The sequence below is a fragment of the Falco naumanni genome, chromosome 6 (assembly GCF_017639655.2).
Source record: "Falco naumanni isolate bFalNau1 chromosome 6, bFalNau1.pat, whole genome shotgun sequence".
Taxonomy (NCBI): Eukaryota; Metazoa; Chordata; class Aves; order Falconiformes; family Falconidae; genus Falco; species Falco naumanni.
Genome location: NC_054059.1, coordinates 82,952,790 through 82,977,478, shown reverse-complemented (window position 1 = coordinate 82,977,478; position 24,689 = coordinate 82,952,790). Strand labels below are relative to the sequence as shown.

At 39.1% G+C, this 24,689-nt stretch overlaps 1 protein-coding gene across 7 annotated transcripts in view; it reads right to left on the bottom strand.

The window, feature by feature from the left end:
- ACTN2 (actinin alpha 2) overlaps positions 1-24,689 on the bottom strand; it is a 69,771-nt gene that overhangs the window by 8,725 nt on the left and 36,357 nt on the right. For 3 of the 7 annotated variants that reach the window (XM_040599106.1, XM_040599099.1, XM_040599104.1), the window contains exons 7-18: positions 21,605-21,686; positions 19,366-19,451; positions 16,597-16,689; positions 15,339-15,569; positions 14,037-14,184; positions 12,332-12,482; positions 6,475-6,583; positions 5,502-5,642; positions 4,934-5,116; positions 3,657-3,791; positions 2,989-3,168; positions 2,478-2,624 (exon numbers count right to left, since the gene is read on the bottom strand). In XM_040599106.1, coding sequence (XP_040455040.1) covers positions 2,478-2,624; positions 2,989-3,168; positions 3,657-3,791; positions 4,934-5,116; positions 5,502-5,642; positions 6,475-6,583; positions 12,332-12,482; positions 14,037-14,184; positions 15,339-15,569; positions 16,597-16,689; positions 19,366-19,451; positions 21,605-21,686 — 1,686 coding nt within the window. Of the gene's footprint in view, positions 1-2,477; positions 2,625-2,988; positions 3,169-3,656; positions 3,792-4,933; positions 5,117-5,501; positions 5,643-6,474; positions 6,584-12,331; positions 12,483-14,036; positions 14,185-15,338; positions 15,570-16,596; positions 16,690-18,142; positions 18,229-19,365; positions 19,452-21,604; positions 21,687-23,398; positions 23,478-24,689 lie in introns of all 7 variants that reach the window. The other 4 variants (XM_040599098.1, XM_040599103.1, XM_040599102.1 and 1 more) reach the window with 2 other exon arrangements.

The window sequence follows — 24,689 nt, the reverse complement described above, 5'->3', positions numbered from 1 at the left end:
GCACCCCAGGTTTCCTTCATTCACCAACACTAAATATTCAAGTGTGCAAGGACATAAGAAGGATATAAAAATGAAAAAAAAGAAGCCTGCCTCTCTCAAACATGTTTGTTCAACATCTCCTTCTAGCCTGTGTAGATTGAGTTGCAACTTCCCACTAAATTATAGTGTAATTTAATCAGTATAACCTTCTCTTTCATCAGTGTTTCTAAGACCTTTCCCCTGCAGAAAGCCTGGCTTGATGGCTGAGTGGGTTTAGATCTTAACTTCTTACTTTCTTTAACTTGCATTATGCTACTAAGAACATAATTGTTGCATGGTGTCGGTGCAAAAGTCCTCCACAGACCTATTTCCTATGTCTGATGCTAGGGGAAGGAGTATACTCAAGAGGGCATCTGCAAAATGGTCCTTCCCTTAACACAATCCTTCCAGGCTTCTTCTTCAAAGCCTTTGGATTACATCTGTCATGGAGGAAGGCAAGGTCTGCAGCTAAAGCAGCCCAGGCCCGGGTTGTTGAGGCCACAGAAGCTGGTAACGTACCTGTCTCCTTCCGCTTCTGACCCAGCCACTCAGGCTCCCTGCCACAGAAGCCAGGGCAGAAGGGACACTGCCCGAAGCAAGGAGACAGCCAAGGACAGGCAAGGATCTAGGAGCTGGGAAGCACTTCTGTGTTGCGCGTCATTGTCACAGCCCAGCTCCAACCTGCCTGCAGCTGCCTGAAACGACCGCCCTCTTCCAGGCCGTACAGCCTTTCCTAAAGCCTCACTCTATTGTATCCTTTGGCATCTCCTAAGTTTTACTGTATCTGCAAAGTCTAAAGGTCCGTGACAATAGGGCTGGTTGATGTTGCTGCCACTTGGTTGATTTAGCTTCTCCGTGCAAGACTTTCTGAGGCACCAAGAGATGGCTGTGGTATCTCCTCAGCCACTGAACCAGCCTTGCCATGAGCATGGCAGAGAAACTCAGCTATGAGCTACAAAGATACAGGGATGCTAGAAATGGCCAGGTAGTGTAAGTTATACTAGGATTCAGTCACCTTGCTTCCTTGTCTTTAGGGAGCTGTCAAATCTTTGTGCAAAATGCGTGGTTTCCCTTAATAGGGTCTCTCAAATATTGGTGTGTAATTTATCCAAGCCTGAACTCTGTCTGTTCTTAATAGCTCTAATTGCTCAGTTATCTGCTTCAGTGCCTCGAGAAAGGAATTTAGTATGCTACTTTCTTCCACCCCAGGAAATTTATCTCTGCTTCTGTGATGTTACCTTATGCTTCCTTAGAAAATACAGAAAGGAATTATGCTGCACTACAATCACATTAAGATATTCCACAAAATCTGTTCCCAGTTCCTGTGTAGCTAACATTTCCCATGTTTGTGTGCTACTTCAGAAAGCAGAGGTTTGGCAATTCTGCTTTTCTTTCTAACCAATTAAAGACATTCTAAAAAATATTTAGCAAAATATGACTGTCAGCATCCAATGCGCATCCACCATCAATCCAGGTATGGGTAACCATTCTGAGTAGAGCTGGACAGAGGATGTCAGTGAAAAGAAAGAGGCGTTTTGCTATAGCCTGAAATGATGTGAGGGAGCTGATTCATGTGATAACAGAATGTAGGTCGGGGGGTTAAGCACAGTCCTCTAACTACAGGAATCTGTACTGGGGAAAAGACAACAGCCTGGTGCTGCATTATGGTAATCTTTTTCCAGCATTTGAAATGTGAACTTGGTTTTGAAGGTAGGTTCATGTGAGCACAGAGCCAGCAGAGTTAACTCATGTACAGATTTTTCTCCAGCTGGAAACGTCAGATCTGTCTGCATGTGTTTTGCTGTTGTATCTATTAACAGCTGCCTTTTTAACCCTCTGTCCATGAGTACTGTGTAACTCACAGGACTGAGTTAAATTCCTTCACAATAGTGGTTTTATTCCTACTTTTTTCCTCATCCATGATTAGGTAACTGAAAAAAACAGCCTCTTATTTCCCATATACAGCCAGAAAAATAAAGGATTTTCCTTGACAGCTATCAGTGCCTCAATTATATTCCCTACAAATCTACTTCTAGGAGGATATGTTGGGATTCAAAGTAAAATAAACTTTAATCTAGATTACAGCTAAATTTAATGAGATGGAAGCTGCTGGCAAGTACACAGAACATGCTGGACTGCCTTAAAATAAAGGGGCACATTATTTTCCAAAACACACAGATTTATCCAGTTCTGCCTATTATTTGAACAAATGCTCAACCATATTAGCAGAACTATAATTCTGCATTACATTTGAAGAGTAAAAATGAACCTTTAACATATCTGTACAATGGTATAATTTCATAAGGCTGTAAATTCTTTGTTAACTGATCTTTTGCTGTTTTAAAAAGAGCCTATTGCTACTGCATTTGCAGTTTTTTAAAAGGCTCACGTTTGGAATAAAAAGCAACTTGTTGGGAACAATAAATATTGCTAGTTGAGAAAAAGCAGGAGTACTGTACCCTGTCAAAATGATTGAATGATGCTCTGAAGTCATTCATTTGTTCCTGGGTGATACCCTTGGCATCTCTTGTCAGGATCTGAGTCTCAACCTCATTGATAGTTCGAGCAATGGTGGTAAGTAGGAGCTCCCATCCAACACGGATGTGCTATGAGAGAGAAAATACTGATTTATTAAAGAATCAAACATATTCTTCTCAGAGTATAAAAAGTACAGTAAGCAAAAAATGAGCTCTAAATATTTATGTGATACCTTTTTCCATACCACTAACTCTATATTATGACCAAATATCATTAAAAATAAAAATGGCCTTCAGGAAAATATGTAACTGGTTTCTAAATGGATACTTCCTCACTAAAAGTAAAAAGTGAAAATAAAACAAGTCTTATGAGATTATCAGAAAGTCTGACAAATTCCATCCTCTGTTGCAGGCTCTTCAGATCAGGGGAGGAGGTTATATGGCAGAAGAGGACGGAATAATCTAAGAGCTACAAGAAGGAGTAAATGGCTACCTCCATAGTATAGTTGGTGTGCTTGTTGTCAAACACCAGGGCTTCTTGTATAAGCTGATGATCTCCTTCCAGTTTGTCAATGTTGTGCTTATAATTAATGATATTGTGCTCATATTGCTTCAGCTGATTCATCTGGTCCTCCAAAGGCCCTGTCATTTCAATAGAGCTGCGGGCAATTTCCTGTCAACAGAAACAAAGACACACACCCCGCCCCACAAAATTTAAGCTTCGGATTTGCTAATTTGACCAGCTTTCATATAAATATGTAATATTTTCATACTAAGAAGCAACAGCAATGAAACCTTCATACAGTGGAGACAAGAAATTTCACTGTTGAAAACACATTTCGAAAGAAATGGGGCATGTTTATTTCTGGAATTAGTATTAAGATCACAGTGATCCTGGTATCTTTCCTTTACAGAAAGCAGAAGCTAAACAGCAATTGTTTAGTGAGTGATTTTTCAAAGCTACATCTCCCGCTCACCATCGATGTACCACTTGTACAAGCTTCCACAGTTTTAAACATGATCTTAACAAGTGCTAAATACTTCAGGATCAAAAAACTGGTGAACTATCATGGAGACTGCTGTTGTCTTGTATATAAAGCAGAGATAAAAAATCATAAACCACTTTGTTTGTCAGCTTCTGCATGAGAGTCTGACACTCACCTCCATCTTGGTCTGGATCCATGGCCCAATGACATTGGCCTGAGCAGCAAACTGGCGACGCAGGCGCTCGTTGGCATGCTGGCGGGCTAGTTCCTCCTGCAAGGATTGATCCCTCTGAGGCACCAGCTGCTTCACCTGTTACAGTGGGAAAGCACTAAGTGTGAGCAGGCACAACTGAATACTTTAAAAACAAATGGAACTAATAAGTCCACAGTTACTCATTTTTCTTATTGGTCTGAAGGCTGATATCAGAAGGGCAAGCCAGAAACACGACCACTGTTTTAGTTACTAATTCTGTGCTAACATAAGAAATTGCTAACAAGGTCTTGGGCAGCCTGACCAGAGAAACTGATAAGGAGAAAGAAGAAATTCTCACCTCTGGCTGGATTCAAGTTCACAACAATTATTTAACCTTGAACTGATATTAGAGCAGTTACTTTGTTTTTCTTTTGAAACAGCTGGGTTTTCAATCTCTAAGTAATTGTTCTAAGAACAGTCAGTGCAAAACATTTTATTCGAGCACAGCTGTTATGATAGGATAACATGAGACATATCCTGTCCATCAGGTATATCTGAAGGCCTCTAATACATTGCAAATGCTTTTTTTGGCTTATACGTCTGGATTGCCTTGGGAGATTCTGAATTTAGGCCTTATTACTTGGTTTTTACAACCCATTGAGGGTGTGTTCTTGTCCATGGAAGTTTAGGTATTTGGTAAATTCATACATTCTACACAATCATTTCCCTTCAGCATATTATCTGTCTTGGTCACTAACAAAATAAAGTTTGTGCGATAGCTCTAGGAGCCTCCCTTTAATCCCTCCTCAGTAATTTTTTAAGGTAATTGCCAATTTCAGTCTAATTGGACAGGACACTAATGATCCTAAAGGTGCTCATTTTTTACATTTGTGAAAAGTAGAAGCTGTGTAGAAGAGATGCATGAACTACAGTTTATACTGAGAGAAAGAATAAAATCATTTTCTCTTCTTTTAACAGGACCCCTTGGCCCGTCTGCTGGCCAGCCACCAGCTTGCACTAGCCCCAACACCTGCTTCTCTTGCCCCCCTAGAAAGGACATAGGTAATATTGAGCGATGGGAGCAAGGGATATTCTGAAGCAAGCCTAGCAAACGTAAGGGAGAGCATAAGGTACTGTAGAAAGTTCATTCTGGCATCTGATATTCTAGAGTAATTTCCAGATTTATTATAAAGTTCTCTGAATATTCTTAGTACTCCTACACTAGAATACTATGTTATTTATGTATTTAGCATGCTTACCTTTTCCCACTTACTACGAATCTCTTCCACAGTAACAGTACTGTAAGGATTGCTTGCGCTTATTCTCATGCTGTAACTCTGAATAACTTTTTCAACTTCGTTCTGGATTGACAGGATGGCCTGTCTTTCACCATCTGCCTCTGGCAAAGTAGCTTTAAACTGATCATGTGCAGAGATTAAACTCTAAAATCAGAAACAGAGAGGAAAAGCATGAAAACTTTCTTCCAACATCTGGAAGATCTGCTGTAAATAAGCACAGCTTTTCTCTCACCCTCTCAAACACCCTGTTTACATATATCTGTAGATACAGGAAATCATACGTGTAGATACATTCATGAAACAGCCCTTATTCACTTTATCAGGACCATCGCTTCTTCCATGATCTCTGGAATATGCTTTCATATCAATGAAGAGCCCTATTTATAATAGAGCAGACACTGCCTAACACAAAGAAAATGTCGGACAGGTAGGGTTTCTTTTTCTTACAGATGTTTTACTCACCAGGAAGGAAAAGCTTCCTTTCTTATTTTCCCTATGACTGTAAGTCAAAACATAGACAACCACTTACCTGAATTTCCTCTATGCTGTGAACAATAAACATGTCCTGTAGGTCTTCCATAGCGCCTTCCATCCAGTTGTTGAAAGGAGCAGCTCTTTTGGCAAACTCCAGGTGAAGCTGATCAATTGTTTCAAGCAATTTCTCCGTCCTCTGTACAGGTTGGGAAAGGTACAGTCCTTTGTTACTAGGGCAAGACCTAACTCCGCACACATACCCTGCCATGCACAAAGTCATGCCTGATCTTTACAAAAGCAATTGATTGTATTGTCAACTGATCTCAGCACCTGCTTTAAGGATTCCGACTCAAGGCCATAGGACTCACTGCAGTAAAGATACTCTTCTATCCAACATGTTGAAAGGGGTGTGTGCCTTTGAAGGCTAATAGGTGAAATTACTTTTTCACTACTGATATTTTAAGTATTTTTGTTACTGTAATCTATCTGCAAATCAAAATCTGCTAATCTTACTTTAGTCATTTCTTGTAAATACAAAAAGGAGGAGTTAGGCATATGTTTTCCACCTTGTCATATGTGTGTGACTTCTTTTTTTCTTAAGGAACAAGGGTTTGGGAAGTATCTCACTGCGTTGGAATACTCACTACCAAAAAATTAACCCAGTGCTAGCCATTATCCTGTAGCACACTTGATTAAACTCAGACAAGTATGAAAAGGTAAACACCTAAGGGCTTTTGTTATCCTTGCTGAACATCAAATTCCCAAAAAGTGGGGCTATAAACAGCATGCCATTTGTTGCTGCTTTAGGACTGTCCTTGGCAGCTGAGTACTGTCAAGTCTGCTCTGAGCAATTCAATCTGTTTGCAGATAAAACCACACCAAAATGAAATGGAGATCTGAGGAAAGGGGTTATTGCTGTTCAGATTCCAAAGTGGGTGCTCGACTGCACTGTTTCCAGATCTGAAACAAATGGTTCGTTCCCCGCTCCCTGCCTCAGCTGAGCTGCTGATCAGTGTTATATGCTTTACCTCCAGTGCCTCTCTCCTTTTCTGAGTAAGTGTTCCCAGGCTGTCCCATTGGTCACATATCTTTTGGCATCTATCATTGACACTTGCAGCATCATGGTAATCCAGTTCACTAAGAGTGAAGATAAAAATCTGTGTGACTTTCTGAAAGACAGGAGCAGTTGCATTGTCTACACTCTTCCACCCGCCCTCAGTAATTCCGCTCTCCCCCCCCCCCTCTTTTTTTTTACCCCCAGTATTTCTCCTCCAGGTAAGCAAGTATTGCAGTATAGACATGTGTAATCTAGACATTCAGCATTTCAAGAAGCACAGCACTGGAACAGGATCGACCTCCTCTGTTGTGAGAAAAATCAAGTACCCACTTGTAACGTGCAGGTATTTAAGACAATTAAGGTATCTAACCATCTTTGTCTCAGCTATGCCTGTGGCACAAGCAATTTGATCTCCCGAAGACCAGAACGCTTTGGTCTGGGGCTTTATCAAGTTTCTGAAGATTGTTACAGTTTTAAATTAATTGGCCTGAAATACACATTTCCTTTTAAATAATGCAATGATCCTTTCCAGCCTCATACACTTTGAAATTATTTAACTGAGAAGCAGACCTCAGGTTGCACTCAAAACATGATCTCTCTCTCACAGGCCTGGCAATACTAATAGGGGCTGCTCAGATCTGGGGCACAGAGAACAGTTTTCATCTTCCTCTCCAGGAACCCATCACAGAGCTCCACCCTAGAACTGGCTGGTTCAGTGAAAAGGATTCTCCAGGCCCATGTATGCCACCAGCATGAATCGGTTCACCCACAAAGGGTGCAGCAGCTAGCACTGCTTTTGCACCTGCTTAGTAGTCTTATATTACCTTGACCGAAAGAAACTTACTATTCTGCCTAAGACTGGAATAACTTTTCAAGGCTCTATCCTGAGATTCTGAACTGAGCCTGTCTCAAATAGAATTTTTGATCTCGATGGCAGACAATCTCCTTGCTTCTCCTGCAGCCATCATGACCATAGTAAAATACATGTGTTTGGCACTTTGGAAGTTCACTTCTACTGATTTATCATCACCCACTGAATTTAGCTCTTCGCTGCTCCTTGAGGACACTTTGCCCAGTATTGAACATTGCTGAGACTATGATTATGTGACAGTATGGCGACATGAAGCTAAGATTTACTTTAAGGCTTGAACAAGACATTAAATGCAGATCGAATTTGTTCCCTTCTTCTGAGCATTTTTCTCTAGGCAATTGGAGAGAGGCACGTACAAATCACTCTGCCAGTAACTTAGAGATTCACAGAGGACAAAATGAGAACAGAGGTAGCCTTCCTTTAGGAAGCCACACGGTAGGCCAGGGGCAGCATTCATGCTTCCTCCTCTAAGTTCAGTCAGAGCAATCTGGTTCAGCATAAAGCTGAGATGTTTAGAAGAGGCTTCAGGTGTGCTGCAATCAAGCAACTGTTGAAAGTGAAGGATAATAAACCAAGTAACAATAAAATGCTATAACAATTTTAAAATATAATAGAAACAACTCAAAACTGTAAAAGTAGAACTGTAATACATAAAGAGAAAGCTGCCAACAAGTCATACTATACAAGGGTTCCATAACTTGAAAACACGCTTCCTTCCTTTGGAGCGAGCCTTTTTGTTAGTCTTCAAGGGATGCGACAAAGCATGGTGTTTTGGGTGAAACAGGCTGAGATATATTTTACTGCCATGGCTGGAAGTTGTTTTTTTTCATTATACATATTGAGATTATTGGATAACGTTCCTGTGTGACCTGTGAGTTCACTAAGTGGATGAGATATGAAGATTTGTATTGTGGTCTCTTTTCACACACCAAATCTAATATACCAGAATATGGACAGGGTATTTTTTCAGATACTCCAGGTCACATCCCTGAAAGTACTGCAAATTTTATTTTTGTTTCAACGGATCACTTATCCCCTTTTGTCAATTAGAATAAGGGCAGGTGCTCTTCCATGAAAGTGAGGGACTGATTGTACTAGCTCTGGTCAAAGTCCCGGAAGGTAATGTGCAATGTTCCTCCACCAGCTCTGCCAGGGAGGTTCAGTCATTCCCCATAATATCTCTGCTATCCTATTTCTTCCAAGGGATATGTGCTGTGGACAAATAGGTAGGAGAATAATATTACCAAAACAACTTTTAAAAAGGGCACTCCTGTGTGGGTCAAAAATCCTAAGTTAGATTACCACTTGGCATCAAACAGTGTAGCTCCACTGCCTCTCCATGCCTGTTGTAGTTTACTTCAAGTGACTGTATTGTATGTGTCAAAGAACGTTTTTCTGCTCAAAGCAGGAGTAGAGGAAGCAGTAACTCATAGGAGATTATTTACTTGAAATAAAACACAGGTTTACATTCTTTGTCCTATTAATTTTTTGTATGTCTCTCAACACTGAAGCTGTGAAGAGACTAGATTTCACATTTTGTAAGAAGAAATTTTGCTTATCATGTATACACAAAGTACTGCTGCATGTGTATTACAGAGCTAAGAGAACAATCATTTCTATGTGGTTATTTGAAATCTGCAGCCTTTGGAATTTAAAAATCATTAAAGCATTCCTATTGATCTTAGAAGTAATTCAATCTTATCTGTAAAGAATTACAAATTTAGTCAGATTTTGTCCTGATCCTAAGAAGCACTTAAGTATAAGCTCACTTTAGGAATAGTGATAGTGTCACAAAAATAACCTGCTGAGCAACATGCTTTAGCACTGCTTCAGAACCAGGCTCATGTTAATCATGCACGTAAGCACAATTTGAGCCCAGGTTTCCAGAAGCAAAAAGACTCTCCAGTGTTACAGAGAGCGGTCTTCTTGGCTGAAAACAAGATGCTATACTGGAAGTGATGGATATGCAAGAAACTACATTCAAAAAAAATTATCTTGGTGATTGAAAACATTGAAATGAGCACACAAGATCATAAATGAATATGACATTTCATAGTACAGCTCACTCAGATTCTGTTTAGCATTTGCTATGTCATAAATGGCAAATCCCTTTTTAGAAATGCCTGACTTTTTCCAGCTTTGTATATAGCCCCATCCAAGCCTTGGCATGCCTCATTGCTGAGGAATTGTCTAAGTCTACACAGGCTGGAACACAACAATCTTATAGCAGCATCCTGGCTGGAATCACCTGCTTGCACACACACACTCAAATCCTTTTATCTAAACAGCACCAACCCACAGGCTTGCAGCAACTGTACCCTTAAGCACACAGTGAGTGGACTGAGCTGCTGTAACACAAAATCCCAGAACAGGCAGGAAAATAACTAGTAGAGTTCAAGGTCACACAGCAATTGTTCTTTGAAACAGCAACACTAGGCAGCCAAGATATTGACTAAAACAAAACATGGAGGTGTACCGACTTGGAATTTAGACACAGATGATTATGATTTCTGTAAAGGCCTGATCCAGTAAGGAAAGAAAACAAGAAAAAAAAACCCACGTTGACTTCAATAGGTTTTGTATCAGGTGCCAATGCACATTTCTTAGCATTCAAACATTAGTCAATCCTTTAAAAATATGAATGGAGAAAGAAATTAGCATTTTTCTCTAGAATTTCATTGTTTGAGGAATTATGTATAAATAATTAAAATCAATATTTAAATAGAAGCTGCTTATTTGCTTGCAGGTAATAATAAAACCTGGCCATTATGACCTTTCATTCAGTGTTCTCCAAGGGCACCAAGCCTAACTGAGCTGCTGAATCTCAGTGAAAAATCAGGCACCGATAGCCCCATTGTGTGGAGAAGCAGTGAAGTCAAAGGTGCTGAAAACCTATTGCTTTTAGAGATGCACCTTTGCAGCCCAGGCCACGAATAACTTGTTTAACTTCACACAGCAAATTACTGAAACATCTGAGAAGAGACAATCCTAAAATAGACAGGATACAGCTTTCACTGGCCTCACTGGAGGTAAAGGACACAGGGTTCAAAACGCTGGTAAGCAGATGCTGTGCTATGTATACGACATTCCCAAAATCTCTCATCGCTTGTAAAGCTGAAGCTGAATTAACAATGATTACATGTTTCAGAAACTTTCTTTAGTATAGAGAGGAACAAATAACTTCACAACAGAGATCAAGGCATACCAGAAGGTATTTCATAAGCTCACGTACTCAGTGATATCTCCGTTCTCTGTGTTTTTCGGATTTTTTTCACACTAACCAAACCCCAGTACTTACTCTGTCCACTGTGCTTTACTTTTCCTCCTTTAAATATATTTGAAAAATAAGATTTTTCTTCTAAATACTTATTATATTATAATTATTAAATGAATATCATTTATAATTAAATTATAAATTGTATAACTGAATTATACAATTACTGTAAGTGCTGCTGCTATCACTACATTTTTAGACAACTCTCTGAATTTTAAATTGTTAATGGATATGGAGCTGTTTATGAGTCATGGTCCTTCACCAAATGAAAAGAGGGCACGGTTTTAACACTTGATTTTTGAGTAGTAACTGGTTTGCCTATTCAAGAAAGTAAGAAACTGAAGCTTGGAGAGCTGAAGCCAAGGGCAGGAATCTGAGAATTTTGATCTTGGCTCCTGTTTTGATGACTACCACACATTTGTTCCTGTTGGCTTTACAGATTTATAGTGCGGGTAAGCAATGAATTTAAGTATGTGCCAAATCGCTCAGATCAGTAGCACCACTGTTTTACAGTACAAAACCACTGCAATTAACTGCATAAGATTATAAACTCAAACGTGCTTAGCTTGGTGTACACACCGAGACAACTTTACCAGAATAGGGACATCAGTACGTAACACTAGTCCTGTCAGCAGGGGCAGAGCTTTGCTGACAAAACTGTGCTTCACACAGGTGAATTAACAACCTTCCCGCAAACAAAAGCAAGCTCCACCGATACAGACAGAGTTTAGCCAGAGTAACCGTATCAACACTCAGGACTTCTGCCACCATAAGGGTGTCTTGTCAGTCAGGGACCTTGACTTTTTGCATCCCTGACCTATGCAGCTGATGTCAACAATACAGATGTAGCCTGAAGGTGTTGTAGAATTGTTCTCAGCTTTGGTTGGGTTTTCTCTGGGTGTAGGGTGCTAAGTGACCGAGTGATGGTTCTGTGGCTAAGCTGATGGAACTGTGGGTTAAACTCCTGCTCTCCTATAGGACAGCTTGCGTGCTTGATTGCTTGTGTGACCCTGAGCATGCCATTTAGTTTCCATATGCCCCACTGCCCTTCCTGTAAAATGCAGACAATATTTTTTTTTGTTATTAGCAAATATTATATATTATATATATTAGCAAATATATATAAAATAGCAAATATTAGACAAAGAGTTTGTGAAAATAAGTATACTATAGACAATTAAATCTTCAGAAAAGTCAGTCCACTGCCCACTACTACAGAGATAATTTAGGGATGTGAAGCTTTTTGAAAAGATCAATATGTTTGTGGGAAAATACTTGATTTTAAAGTGAAGATGCTTGATCTCTAAATTGTGTAAGTGAATTTTCTAAGTTCAACAACTCATAGCCAGTACCTATCAGCAGACCATATGAACTGAGAAATAAACACCTCCAGGATTCCCATCAACACACAATGGACTCATCAGTAGAGCTAATGCTGAAAGATTACTGTCAAATCGATTTTAAAATGTGAGTTTTCAAATAATTTTGGTCAGTTCAATATCCATATTTGGTTGGGGGTAAGGGGGAGATGAGGGAAAGGTCTCAGTGACCAGCTCAGATAATATACTTATGAAGCTATCTCTGGAATTCTTACGTTGGTACCTATGACACTATCAAATTCATTGGAAAGAGTTTATCGCAAAGTTAAATGTCAGCAGCTGCAAGCCTTTAAATGGAACATACTTCAGCTCCTGGGCAATGGCAGCGATCTGTTCCACCCTGTCCTGGTGAGCAGCCAAATCGCTCTCAAAAGCTTCATGTTTCCTTAACATGGCGCGGACTTCTGTCAGAGAAGCAGATTCATAGTCCTTCTGAAGTAAGATCTGCTCTTTGCCTGAAAGAGGAAATTAAAATAGTCATTTTTTACTCATTTATTGGTTAGAACAACTGCAAATTTAATCAACATTTTGAACTGAGGCACGGTGGTGAAAATCGCATGTATGAGATGAAGTCCTGCCTGCATTGAAATCAGTAGCAAATTGTCAGCAAAACAGTATTAATTAGAAATATATATTTTTAAAGACCTCTCAGTAATTCCTTGATTTTTGCATAGGCTGTTCATACTGATCTAAAATAGCAAGTATTGCATTGCTTGAGAAACTGGCATAAAAATGGTATAATGGTAAAAAATGGGGCTGTAAGCTATTGTGATAAGTCTTTCATAGAGTAGACATGAAACCAGAAATTGCACTGCTATGCTCAGCTTCACTCTTACTAATGATCTGTTATTCTTTTTCATGTTCTGCCTTCAATTCATTATTCATTTCAGCACTTAAAAAAAAAAACAAACCACAAAACTGAGTTGGGTGGCTGCCTTTTGTATCACACGCTGCATTTTCAGTGGAAAATGCCAACCTATTTACAAAAAGGTAGAAAAGCAAAGAGGAAATCAGAACCCGAAATATTACTCCTCAGTAGCTCCTCCGTTGGGACAACTGAACGTACACAGACAGCCCCTACCACTGCAGCTCACCACATGGCATTATACAGCTCTGTGAATTCTAGAGCCAGAAGGGACTATTGTTCCACTTGCTACCAGCTTATGTGAAGTTTTTCCCTGCATAACAGCCATAACATGTCACCATGAGTAGTTTATGTTCAGAAAATAGGCTCTCAGGGGCTGATAAACGCTGTAGTTTCACTTCTAGTACCTGCTTGGCAGCCATCTACAGCCTTGTATGCTTCCAGCAACTGTGTTATGGGATGGATTCTGGTTTACGTTCACAGTATGAAAAGATTCTAGCTGGAAAAAGCCAGGAGCATGGCAGAAACAAGAAGACTATTGTCAGGGCAAACAATAGGGTGATAGGGCAGATTCGTGTTTAACGGTCCCCAACAAAACTGCATGCCAGTGTATGGTCCTATAGCTGTTACAACTACTTGTAGAGTTAGGCTGCCATTACAAAACAGAACTGTAAATGGGGTGTAATCCAGGGTATGGAGCAAAGAAGAAATGAGTTCGTTATCACGGCATTTATGTGGACTATTCAAAACATCATGATGACCAAATGATAATCAACTCAGAATAACTCTTAATAATTTCATACTTAAACAGTGGTGTCACTGCTCCTGGTTGATTTGCTGGTGTACAAATATATAGGAATCTATTAGCAGTAATGACCTCTATTCAAACACTGAATATTCCCATTAAGTTTGACTCACTACCTCAAGAGTATGATATTTACAGTTACATTTAATTAGCAACATACCTACAAGTTAGGATCATGACTATAGTCAACAGAACCTGCAATTTTATGTGTCATTATTTTAGGTTTGTAAAACTGTCCAAACTACTTCTGAGCGAGCTTACGGCTGGCAAATATCCAGCACTGACAATTCAACTTTAAACATTAAAACATGAAAAATGTTAAAAGCCATCTCTGCTCACCATATGCCCACTGCTCATGAGTGGAAGCTTTCTGCCTAAATTTCTCAGCCAAGTGTTCAAGCCTTTCCAGTCTTCGGATTTCATTCAGCAGCCACTCTTCATAGCCTTTCTCAGCTTGTTCAAGTCTCTGCCAAGCGCCGGCAATATCCTGTGAAGAGAATACATAGGAGAGAGCAATGAAACTATAATCTCCTTTTATTCAAATTTGCAGATTTCTGATTCATTCAGAATTTTGCTCCAAAAAGAAGTTTTTATGCTCCAATTTTGTAAAATCACAGAATCACAGAAAATGTCGGAGAGCTCAGGAAGTCTTGTAGTCCAGACTTCTGCTTCCAATAGCACATCCCGTTCAGGTGGGTTCCTAAAGGAACCCTTACACAAATGGCTTCCAAGCATAGCTACACATTCAGTGTCTTCACGATATATTGTTTTTACCTCCCATTTTATAATGTGCATGTTCTTTTATGACATACCTATCTGTTATCAGCATAAAAGTGCTTTGCTCTCAGAAGTTGACAATAGCAAAATAATAAGTATCAAGAGGATTCGGTGCATGTTTTATCTGGAATACAAATGAATTTCACTTGCTGTGGTGCACAAAGTTTTGTGAGCTTCCTCAGAAGCTCAAAGGCATCATTAGGAAAATGAAGTAACAGGGCCCTTATCTTCTGCATGTGAGGAGCAGACAATGGCTCTTTTCAGACAGAGCAATCATCTGTTTATCAAATCCGGGCAACCAAAATACAATGACAGAACAGAGTTCAGAAACAGGTTTGCTATATTTCACAGGAAATATTTTGACCCACAGTTAACTCACAATACTTATCAGCAGGTAAGAATTCTTGGTACTGACTATTCTTATCTTCACAGACACAAGAAAAAGGAAAACTTAATTTGAAAAAGTAGAAAAAGTAAAAACACATATTGAGCAATATCTGTTTCTGCAAATCTGATGACCAAAATGTCAGAGAAACCACTGTGAGTTTTGCTTAAGTAAATAACAATTAGCCTCACTGATAAAGAAGTATTGATAATGCTCCCAAAGGAAGCTCTGTATCGTCTGTATTGTCTGCAAACAATTTGCTCTTGGGGAAAGCCTTCAAAGAGGCAGGAGCATGCTTAAGAGAAAGCAAGATTCTAGAATGAAAGAGAATGTGTAAAAACAGTGGTTTGGTATTGACAGAGTGCAACAAATGGAAGTTTCTGAGGATGACTTAAAATGACGTTTCAATCTTTCACATTAACACTTTTGTGAGAACATTGAAAAACAGAGAACAGAATATTGATGTCTCCTTTACTTACTGAAACCATTTTGCCCTCTGATGGCATGAAAGCTGGTCGATTGCTGATTCTCAGTTTTGTCTGCAGGGTGTTGAAATTGATCTCCAGTTGACATTTCTCTTGGACTTTAGGAGGTTTGTGTTTGCGGCGGTAGTCCCGGAAATCCTCTAACTTCTTCTGCATAGCCTGCATTGTTTTTTCTGGGGTTCTGTTTTCCAGCCAAGGAATTGTCCGGCGAATCCATTCTAAAAGCTTTCAAACCAATGCAAACAATTGCAATAAAGGCAATGAAAAAGCAACCAAAAAAAAAAAAGATCATATTGAATGCACAAACCCTAATTAAGTTTGCTCCATTTTAATATTACTGACTTCAGCTGGTATCAGTACCTTAATGGCAAGTAAGCACAAGATTTTCAAAGCTGAACAGTATTTTTTCAACTAATTTGCCCAGATATTCTAGGTAATTCTAGAAATACCCTGATTTTCAGGAAGATGAGCACACCTGTAAGGTGTCTCTAGCTAATTACTAAAAACCTGAGTTACCCCAAATCACTTGCCACTTTCAAAAGTATTGGTCTTGATGTCTCAAGCAGTCATAGTTATGAGATCAGGACACATACCAGCCAAGTCACTCGGGTCATGTAAAAACCTTCACTCAGAAGTCTGTCACTGCCAACGTAGCACTGTCTTTGTGTCTATTATCTCAGTATGTTTTTGCAGCTTATGTGTTAAAAACAAGGCGGCTTTCACTTGTGCACTACACATCTGGAGTCCTGACAACAAATTTCCCATTGACCAGGAAAAGACAGGAGGAGCGCAATGTGCCCCCCTCTTCATTCATTTGCTGCCTGTGTTCACAGGCGCACTGCAAACACCCTGGCAGACCCTGTCCAGGTCTGCTTTGCCGTACACAAAGCAGCCAACAGGCTTGCCTGGAGTGACAGGATCCTGTATGCTCCACATTTGGTCAAGGATGGCTGTGTTTGGAGATTACAGAGACAGCAAGCTTGGTCTTGAGGCAGACCGGTGACAGTCCTCAAAACAACGTTTCTGGCACATTAACGAGACAGTGACTTGCTGGAGGTCACACGGGAAGTCTGTGGCAAAGGAATCACCTGAACCTTGAGATCTTGGGCAATTCGGCTTTCTACCCTGCGACTGTGAGATTTACCCTCCTAGTGTCTTCACTTTGCTGTCTTGCAGAGAGTCCATGACTCTTTCAGATTTCAGCATCTCATGAACATAACTGTCACCACATTACAGATGCAGCTGTCTTTACCTCACTTGCTAGTCTCTCGTACTCTTCCATCAACCTCTCATTTTCTTGATTCACAGCAAGCACCTTACAGATCCGGTTAGCTGCAGTCTCAGCCTGTAAAACACAGCAAATAAACAGGACATATTCGTAAACACATTCTGAGACAGGTACAGGCTTGGAGAAAGAGAATGTGTCTGCTGCAAATAAAAATCACGTTGTTTTATAATTGTTGATTTGTGCTCCTAGGTAACTTATATATTTACCCTCCTCCTGTAGTCACGGATTCCAATGGCCTGAATAAGGCACAGATCAGCACAGAAGTCACCTTGTTGCAGTGAAGCTTTATTTTACAAAGGGGAATTTCACACTGCCATTGTAGTTTTCCAATAAAACTTTGATTTTCAAAGACATCTTAGGCCATTCTTAAAGTTAACCTACTAGGTTATTTTTTTTAATCACACCAAAACAGTATTAGATTTGTTAGCCACACTGGCAATACACTGCATGTGATGCAGGAGTCCCAAACCACTCTGTATCTACACATCATATGCATATATACCCTTGAGAATACATGCAACTCAACCACTGACAGCAAATCTTTTCATGCCTCCAGCCAAATTTCTTTGTGAAGGCACTTTATAGCTCTACCATATTTAAAATTTACATTAGTAGTTCGACATCACAGATCTTTACTTTCATACAAATGTGAGTCTGGAGTATACCCAATCATGTAAATATCTGTGTAGACTTCTATGTTATAGAGTATTTGGAATCCCCCTTTTGCATGAATAGCCAAACCTTCATACCCAAAAGCAAGAGGGTGCAACAGCACAGCTGTGCTATGACACAGCGGAGGGGGCCTACCAGACAGGAAGGGAAATAAAATCCTGAGGATGGAGAACTATCAACTACTTTAAGGGTTCTTTATTATTTTTTTTTCATGTGAGTTGGCATTTTTAGGCTAGAAATGTACGAAGCAGAACAGTGGAAAATGACATGCTTGTAAGTGAGAATCCCATCCTGTATGACAGATTTACTGCTGATGTTCTTGCCTTTTATACTAGTACTTTGATCCACAAATAATGCTGTTTGCTTCAGCAGGAACTGGGCATAAATAATGTGTTGGATGTCTTCTGTGCCTTTCTGCATTTTTTGGCATCTTTGCCAATCCAGCCCTAAATTACTACTCAGCATAAGTCTAAAATAGTCTCCATCTCCAAAAGTCAAACTTTCTTTTATGCAGAAAATGCATAAGATGTTGATGTAGCAACAAGCAATAACTGCTTTTCACAGTATATTCAAATAGTTTTTCTGAAATAATCTTTACAAACACCAAATAAAGACCCAAAATTAGAAACAGGAATGTCCATTGGAGTTCAAGTTGCTACAAAACATTTAACTAAAACAGGTTCAAGTGTTGGTTAAAAATGAGTATTAGTGCTCAAGTAATATTTGCAATTGTTAATTAAAACCACAAAGTACTAAATCAGGGTTTTTTAATAAACTAGTGGAAATGTGAAACAACCAATCAAAAACACAGCAACCTGAAGGGACAGTTGATTTATACCTGCTCTGCTCCAGCAAAAGCATGGTAGAAGCAGGACACATATGTCATGATAGCTCTCTCATCAGGTTTGGGAGTGTTCACAATATCTACAAGAGGCGGGGAAAAATTAAAAGAAAAAAACAAAACAAAACAAAAGAGTCGAGGAGTAGCAAACAGGATGAATAAATAAAAGCACAACATAATGTCATTCTGATTGTTCTCTGGTCCATAGTCCTGTAGTCTAGAAACTCTACAAAGCTGTAATAAATTTAGTGTTAGATTGATGGGTGCTGACAGAAAAAAACGTAAGCTAGAAATTCAACATAAGCTCTTATAAAAAGGTGGAATTTTTTTAATAAGCTTGATTCTGCAATATTGTCACAGGGGGAACAACCATAATTTTACTAGGACTATCTGCTTAAAAACGGGCACACATATGTTTGGTGACTTAGAATGTTTTTTTGACTAAGACACAGGAAAGTCAGACTGCATTTTGATCTGGGGAGATGTTCTCTGGAAGTTGCATGTGGGTTAGTTATAACTTTAGCATTATGTATCAGTATTCTTTATATTACTAATACCTGAAGTATGTCCAGCTCTGAACTGCTTTTTACATTTTTCCTTCTTTTCATTAGGACATGATTCCAGAGTTCTTCTGAGATGTCTGTGTGTGTTTCTGTGTCTCTTTTGCATAGCAGCAACATTTTATGTTGCTGTTTGTACTTACCATTAAGCATTTAACATTTTAAAAACAATCCTGAAAGCACAAGAGAAGGGTTTATTTTCTGAGCGTCTGATATGATGACTTTGACATCTGTAGCAGGAATAATATCCAGCAGGGAGAAAAGAGATGGCAGTCTCCTGATGAAATTGGTTTTTCACTATGAGCTTATTTTCATCTTGCATTTTTAAAGGTGCTTCAAACAAATGCACACAAGTTCAATTAAAGAGAATAATGTCCTCTATCCCATTCAGTAACCAGCTGTCAAAAACCTACTGGATATTATTAGTAAATATACAGAAAGATGAGACAGGAAGGTTTGTTTCTATGGAACAAATGGATAGACTACTACTGGCTCTACCGAGACAGTGGCTCACAGAGAAAATCAAGCAACAGAAAATGAGCTCAGCTCTAAGATGCTGTCCTAGTAACTAGTGAGGAAAAGATCAGAAGAGGAAAAACTGCTGAAAGAAACAAGACAGAAGGTGAAGGATGAGATCTGATCCATCTTCTACAGTCTCACCTTCTGAGCACCAGCAAATGCATGGTAGTAACAGGAAACATAAGTCATAATGGCTCTTTCATCAGGTCTGGCAGTGTTTACTACATCTGTGTAGAGAGAAGAGGGTTAACTGCTCAGCAAATCTCACAAGGTACTTCCATCAGGTTATACTGATGATGCCACCTCAGTGTTGTAAGGATTCAAAATAAATACACCATTATTCAGGTTGCACCTGTTTACTGGTACCAGTGCAAAGCTACCTAAGCTTTAGGAAGCTTTCCAGTAAATACAAAGTATGTAATTCTCCCTGAAATGGCAAAACACATGAAGGCTGAGACTGTACAGAAGGGTATTGCAGCTTCTGGTTTGTGGAAACTTCGTAGCAGATGGCATGGCTGGCAGATCTTCTGGGTTCAGCTTCACTGTCGCTCCAAAGCAAATTCATCTAAATCACTAGAATCAACCCAGAGTTAAACACAGCCACTGACAGTCTCGCAAAGCAGGCATGCTTACAGTGTATGGGCATACAGGGTCCCCGTGACTGACAGGGTATTGACATACATTGGAAACCTGTAGAACTCCTGCAGTCCAGAAATACATTTTGTGCTAAGAAAAGCTTGGATAGTAACAGTTTTGCAATCCTCGTGCCAGTCTGTCTTTTTGTTAATAGCACAAATCACAGGAGGGTTTGGCTTGGCTGGCTGATAGCTTTGTCTCTATTACAGCAGGAAAGAGTGAAAATATAAAGGAGATGCAATCAAGGTATGGGTACATTGCTAAAAATGGGCCTTTTCAAAACTTAACAGAGAAAGGCAGAAAAAGGTGGTTTCACACCAATTAGGGCTGAGTGATGAATGATGCTACTGCAAGCTACAAGGTTCCTGCCAATCTATGGAGCAGGAAGATAGCGGTGTGAAAAGACCCAGGAATGAGGTGACAACTTCTAACATTAACAGTGAGATTTCTAAGTTCAGGACCAACGTATTTACTGATTTTACATCTACTTCACACAGCTGTGGACAAAACTTTGCAAAGTTTCCACAGAGAACACAGTGGAAATCAAGAGAGTAAACAGTGATGATCAATACTTGGAAGGCATTAGAAGAAGCGCGATTTCATTTACCCCTCCCCCGCCAAGAAGGAGAATGGTAAGATAAGGGCTAGAATGTGCAGAAAATGCAGTGAGGCAAAAAAAAAAAATAAAAATATTCTTACATTGTATGTGAATAGAAAAAAATTAGGAAAGGAGAGTGATAGTAGGAGCTGTTCAATGGTAAGGAGGTAGAACTTCTGTTTGTTCCTTGCAGAGAATTTCAGAGCAAAATAACTAAGCGGTACATGAAAGGGGAATTACAATTCAAAAGACAAAACCAATTTCTTTTTGAAGCATGAAGGTGAAACCAAGTAACCTCTTCAAGGAAGAGGTTACAACCTGGATTTTCCAAATCATCCCGTATTGACCTAACTTTCCTACCAAAGGCTTCAAGAGGAGCAGACATGGTCAGTTTCAGTATTCTGGGTGATTCCCATCTTAGCACCGCTCTACTGACATGCCACCAGAGCAGAGTCTGCATACTTGCAGAAGAATGCTTTAAACTAGTGTAGGCAAATTCCTGTATTTTGGCACCATTTTTTGTCTGGAGTACAAGAGTTTGGTTATTGAGAAGAAATTCAGGAACTTTAACAAATATTTTGTTGTTATTTGTCAACAAAAGAAACCAAACATGAAGCTACTTGTTAAAACTACCACTGCAAATAGTTTACAAATAACTAAAAACAAAGCTTCTCTCAACCTCGCTTTCTTTAATAGGAGACATGTTGTTAGTATATTTTGAAAGTTCTGTACTTCTATTTCTATTTCTGCCCCTCTCACTTAAACATTTTAAGAAAGTGAATAAGCTTCCAGCTGCTAACAGTTGTTTTTTCCCTTTACTAGACTCAGATTTTAATTTCTTAAATGCAAGGATTTTCTTTTGATCCTGCATTTCACCTCAGTTATCACAGTGGGGCCATGTGCTGAGGTTACGATCCAAAGTAGTATAATAAATACAAACAATAACAAACAAGGAACGAAGCAAGGAATTAAGTGAGTGAAACTATTCAATACAAGGGGAGCAAGAAGGATGACATTTGAAAACAAAGCAGGTTGCTCCATTATGATTCATGTGAACGGAATGTTGAAAATTTGCTAGATACAAAACAAAAGAAGTTTGTGTCCTGCTTATGAGTGACACAAACTTCAGTAAGATGTAACTCTCACCTTCTGCATCCAACATCTTAGGGATATCCAAATGTTTTTCAGCAATTTCCATGGCAAGGTTGATATTTCCTATGGGGTCATCCTGCATTAAACAAGAAAATATGAGTCAAAGACAGAAGTTTTTCCTTGAAGCAAGACTACAGCAGGTATACTACAACTTACTGTTTTCCCAAACTGTAAACTGGACCCACAACTGTTGTTCAAAACACAGTCTAGGTATATGAACTTTTGGTCTATCTACTGCTATACGTACATTACATGTTGCTATACTTATACATTAATAAACTATTATGTACCACTAGGAGTGCTGCAAATATAATCTGGAGGGGAACATAGATAGTGTATACTCACAGTTCTGAGCTAATTCTGAAAGAAGTACAGCAGTAATACATACAGCCGAGGCCACTGGCCCAGCAGGCTATACTAAACTGTTCATCACAAAGTTAGTCCTGCACGTTTTATACCTACTATACATTATATTACAATGATATAAATTCTACTGAGTTCCCTGTTGGTCAGGTGCATGCATAAGATGAAGCAAGCACAGACAGAAGAACAGTTCCCCAGAAGGAGCAAAACTTCCCAGTTTTGCCTTGGACAGACAAAACTGTAAAGCCTCTATAAAATTAATTTTAGAGCTGTGGAAATTCCAGAACTTCATCTGGTTTGAGATTTTTATTTTGGTTTTTTGAAGGAAAGAGAAAGGAAGCAGTGAGCACAGTTCAGACAAACAGCATACATGTGACGTCTTACGCTACAGATAGCTATTACGGACAATGCAGGAGTGTGTCACATTAGGGCTGCTCTTAAGAGCAGCCTTCTGTATCAGCGTGGAGAGAAACCCCCCTATGTGAAATGGCAGTTCATGCCATTAATGCCGTCATTATTTTCACGTATTCATAAACTGCTAAATGATCATAGCCACTCTGAACAATGCCAATAGCTACAGAGATAGGCTGGGAAAACAGGACACAGAAGAGCAAAGTTAGAGATGCTGGAGAGCACTGAAAAAATGTTAACAGGCATTCTGGATGGAATTTCCAGGGCTTCCATGTGAATACAAGCATCTCCTATTAAGTGATCTAGTCTCAAGCACACTTCTTTTGTTACTTTGAAATGAACGTAGTAAGATTACTTACTATGGAATCACAACAATTATTTGAGTTTCACAGAAATCTGTTCCTCATCCACATATATATGCCAGGTATCATGAATAGTAATGCCATGACAGATCTTTCTATAAACATATCATACTAGATAGCCTTTCCTTTAAAAGCTGCATGTCCAATAAAATGAGTTATGAAGAACAGTTTACATTTTTAAACATTTTAAAATATTTTGAGTATAACAGAATACAAAGTCCCCAATCATAAGTTCTCACTCTATCATCATTTAGCAGTTTTGTGCAGCATTGACATTAAGAGAAACTTAAAATGTGGACAATATTTAAACCCCATGAACATATTTTTGCTATTACACAAGACACTGTGTGTAATACATTTACTGAATGTGTATACAAAAACTCTTACTGGAATTAAATGGGACAAAAATACACTAAATCTAAGCGAGACCTATTGACTAGGTTAAAACACTTTGCTTAGGGATGAGTGATGAGCACCTCCTATTTGGTGTGCTTGATACTAAGTCCATGACTAATTAGTGCTCCACTGGCAAAGGATTTATTTAAAATCACAGCAACTTCTGAATAATTGGAGTTCTCCATCACTCATGCTTTTAAAAAAAAAACCTAGAAGCCACAGTAACTAAAAATCTCTGCTACAGCTAGAGAAATACCTCATCTAACTTGTCATAGTCAAGAAGATCAGGCCTGTGTCTATGGATAAGGGCGTTGAAAGCAAGGCCATCCTTCCAGCTACAAGTTCACACAAAGCACGTTGGTGAGAAGAGGAAAAGACAGCATGCAGGAGATAAGAAGCCAAGAAACAAGACACCAAGACAGCTGTTAATGTAACCAAAATGAGCAGTCAATCAAACACAGCCAGGTCAGAAAAGCAAGATCTATTTTAGTTTTTTTCTGCATGTGCTTTACGTGCCACAGCTCAGCCTGTTTGAAACCTGACCTGTTCTTATTTTGGAAACCTCTAAGAGGGAAATAGTAGTGCTGAGGCAGATCTGCTTATGTTCTGTTCCCTTTTCTTAGCACTCACATATAGCATGGTCAGACTGTGAAGTTCTTTGGTACTGTGCACCACTTTTCAAAGCACAAACTCGATCAAAGTAACTTCTGTTTGTGCCATGCTTAAGCACATGTACACAGAGACAGGTAACTGAGTCATTCCACGAATGTGTTTATCCTTAGGAAAGACTGTATATAGAATTAGAGAACGCGTTGGCATTGATGGGTAATATTTTGCCCTTTGGTTCAGACCTGCAGTTGTCTTAACAACTGCCTAAATTAAAATCCTATGTGTTTACGAGTAAGTCAATTTAATTTTTATCACTGCATACCCTGGGGACCCCAGCATAAATTTAACATATATGTCAAGCAGACTAAGCTTTCAAATACTTTCATTTCATTCATTTATCTTTTCCCTCATCAAAGACTTTCTGATAACAGTTGATTCCATTACTAAAATCAATTTGGAATGGAAGGGCATGGAATGGAAAATACAGTCCATGATTTACCAGTCTCTCTCATCAACGAAAAGTTGCACTCATCAAATTAAAACCGTGATTAAGTTTTCTGTTTCACTGGTGTTTACGTGAGACCTCAAGATGCATTCATTCCATAGAGCAGGAAATGGTATGTATGTATAGAGCGCTAACATGAAACAACATTCTACTTTCTTTCCAGGTTTTATTCTTCAGTAATGATATCCTGAAATTTTGACATTATTACTTGCTCCTCATTCCTCACTTTCAAACCAAAGTGGCTGGCATCCATTAGAAAACGTGCATTTTGCCAAGAGTAGCACACTGTAATAAAATAGTTTCATAATCCCCATGAGGTACTATCCAAGGAAGTTAGGGTACCAGTTTTGTTTCCACTTGTCTGGAGGTATAGGTAGAAGTATAATCTAAGAATTGGTGAATATTTTCTATGTAAGACTAGTAACTTATTGCA